At 63.0% G+C, this 1475-nt stretch overlaps 1 protein-coding gene across 1 annotated transcript in view; it reads left to right on the forward strand.

The window, feature by feature from the left end:
* Positions 1–456: 456 nt before the first annotated feature.
* The window catches only part of Nr1h2 (nuclear receptor subfamily 1 group H member 2), a 4396-nt gene continuing 3377 nt past the window's right edge, over positions 457–1475 (forward strand). The window contains exons 1-3 of the mRNA XM_033766025.1: positions 457–622; positions 704–835; positions 1155–1457. Coding sequence (XP_033621916.1) covers positions 580–622; positions 704–835; positions 1155–1457 — 478 coding nt within the window. The 5' untranslated portion in view covers positions 457–579. The remainder of the gene's footprint in view (positions 623–703; positions 836–1154; positions 1458–1475) is intronic.

Here is a 1475-nt window from a genome sequence, read left to right on the forward strand (position 1 = left end):
GTGGGCGGGGCTCGGGGCCGGGGGCTCAGAAGGGGCGGTGCGAAGTGTTGGGAAGGCCGTCCACGGGCGGAGGGAGGGTCCCGGGAGTAGTGGGCGGGGCCTAGGAGAAGAGTTGGGCGGAGATGGGGTCAGAGACTGGGGGGCTTTCTCAGCCGAAGTCAAGGGGCGGCCGCGGGCTAGTACGCTTAGGGCGTGTGCACCTGGACGGAGGGAGGATGCTCGCACGGAGGATGGTGGAAGGAACGGCTGGTATTTGGACAGGGTTGAGGGGTGGGGTGGCGAAGGCGGGGCCTGAAAGAGGAGGAACGACACGAAGGAGGGGCAAGGCCGACTAAGGGAGCTAGGGCCCCAAGTGGTCTTTTTTGGTGTTTTGGTTTTGGTTTTTTTTTTTCTGGAGACAGGGTCTCGATATGCAGTCCAGGTTGTCCTTGAAGTCACTGTGCAGACTGGCCTGGAACTCAGCGGTCCTCCTGCCTCAGTTTCTGAGTACTGGGATTGCAGGCATGTGCCACTGTGCCCAGCCGGAAGTGGAGAGTCTCTCAGACCCCTGTGTTCTGCAGGCTGCCTCGTGACCCCACCATGTCTTCCCCCAGCGCGAGTTCCGCGGACACTGCCCTGCCCGGTGAGTGGCCCTCGTCCCCACGGAGCCCCATCGCACGCTGGCAGAAGCTCACTGTTCCTTCCTCTCTCCTCTGCCTCTCAGGAAATGTCCCCCCTCAGCCCAGCACCTCCTCCTCTTCACCCACTATAAAGAAAGAGGGCCCTGAGCCGTGGCCCGAGGGTCCCGACCCTGATGTCCCAGGCACCGATGGGGCCAGCTCGGCCTGCATCGTGGGTGAGATGGGGCCCAGGGTCTGGGACAGGGAGCTGGCGTGGAGCTGGGGAGGGGTCCAGGTGGGGAGAAAGATAAGAAACAGAGGAGAAGATGGGATGCTCCCGCTTCTGTTCACGTCCTTCATTTGTCCTCGAGGCCTCCCCCGGAGTCATTCTCTGTGGTCACTGACTTGACCTCTTCCCCTCAGACTCGCTGGCCCCTGCGCATCTCCTGCCACCCTCTGTCTCTGGCTCTGCCCCTTGGGACGGCTCGTGGACCTGACCCTGGCTGCTGTCTCTCGCAGTGGCTCTTTCTCATAGCCTTTGTCTGCCCATCCCAGTCATCCTAGAACCAGATGAGGAGCCCGAGCCAGAGCGCAAGAGAAAGAAGGGCCCAGCTCCAAAGATGCTGGGCCACGAGCTGTGCCGCGTGTGTGGGGACAAGGCCTCTGGCTTCCACTACAACGTGCTGAGCTGTGAAGGCTGCAAAGGCTTCTTCCGGCGTAGCGTGGTCCACGGTGGAGCCGGGCGCTACGTCTGCAGGGGCGGTGGAAGCTGCCAAATGGACGCCTTCATGCGGCGCAAGTGCCAGCAGTGCCGGCTGCGCAAGTGCAAGGAGGCGGGGATGAGGGAGCAGTGTGAGTGAGGGCCCGGCTCGCCTG

This window comes from Fukomys damarensis, unplaced genomic scaffold (genome assembly GCF_012274545.1).
Source record: "Fukomys damarensis isolate Sample0158 unplaced genomic scaffold, DMR_v1.0_HiC HiC_scaffold_19, whole genome shotgun sequence".
Taxonomy (NCBI): domain Eukaryota; kingdom Metazoa; phylum Chordata; class Mammalia; order Rodentia; family Bathyergidae; genus Fukomys; species Fukomys damarensis.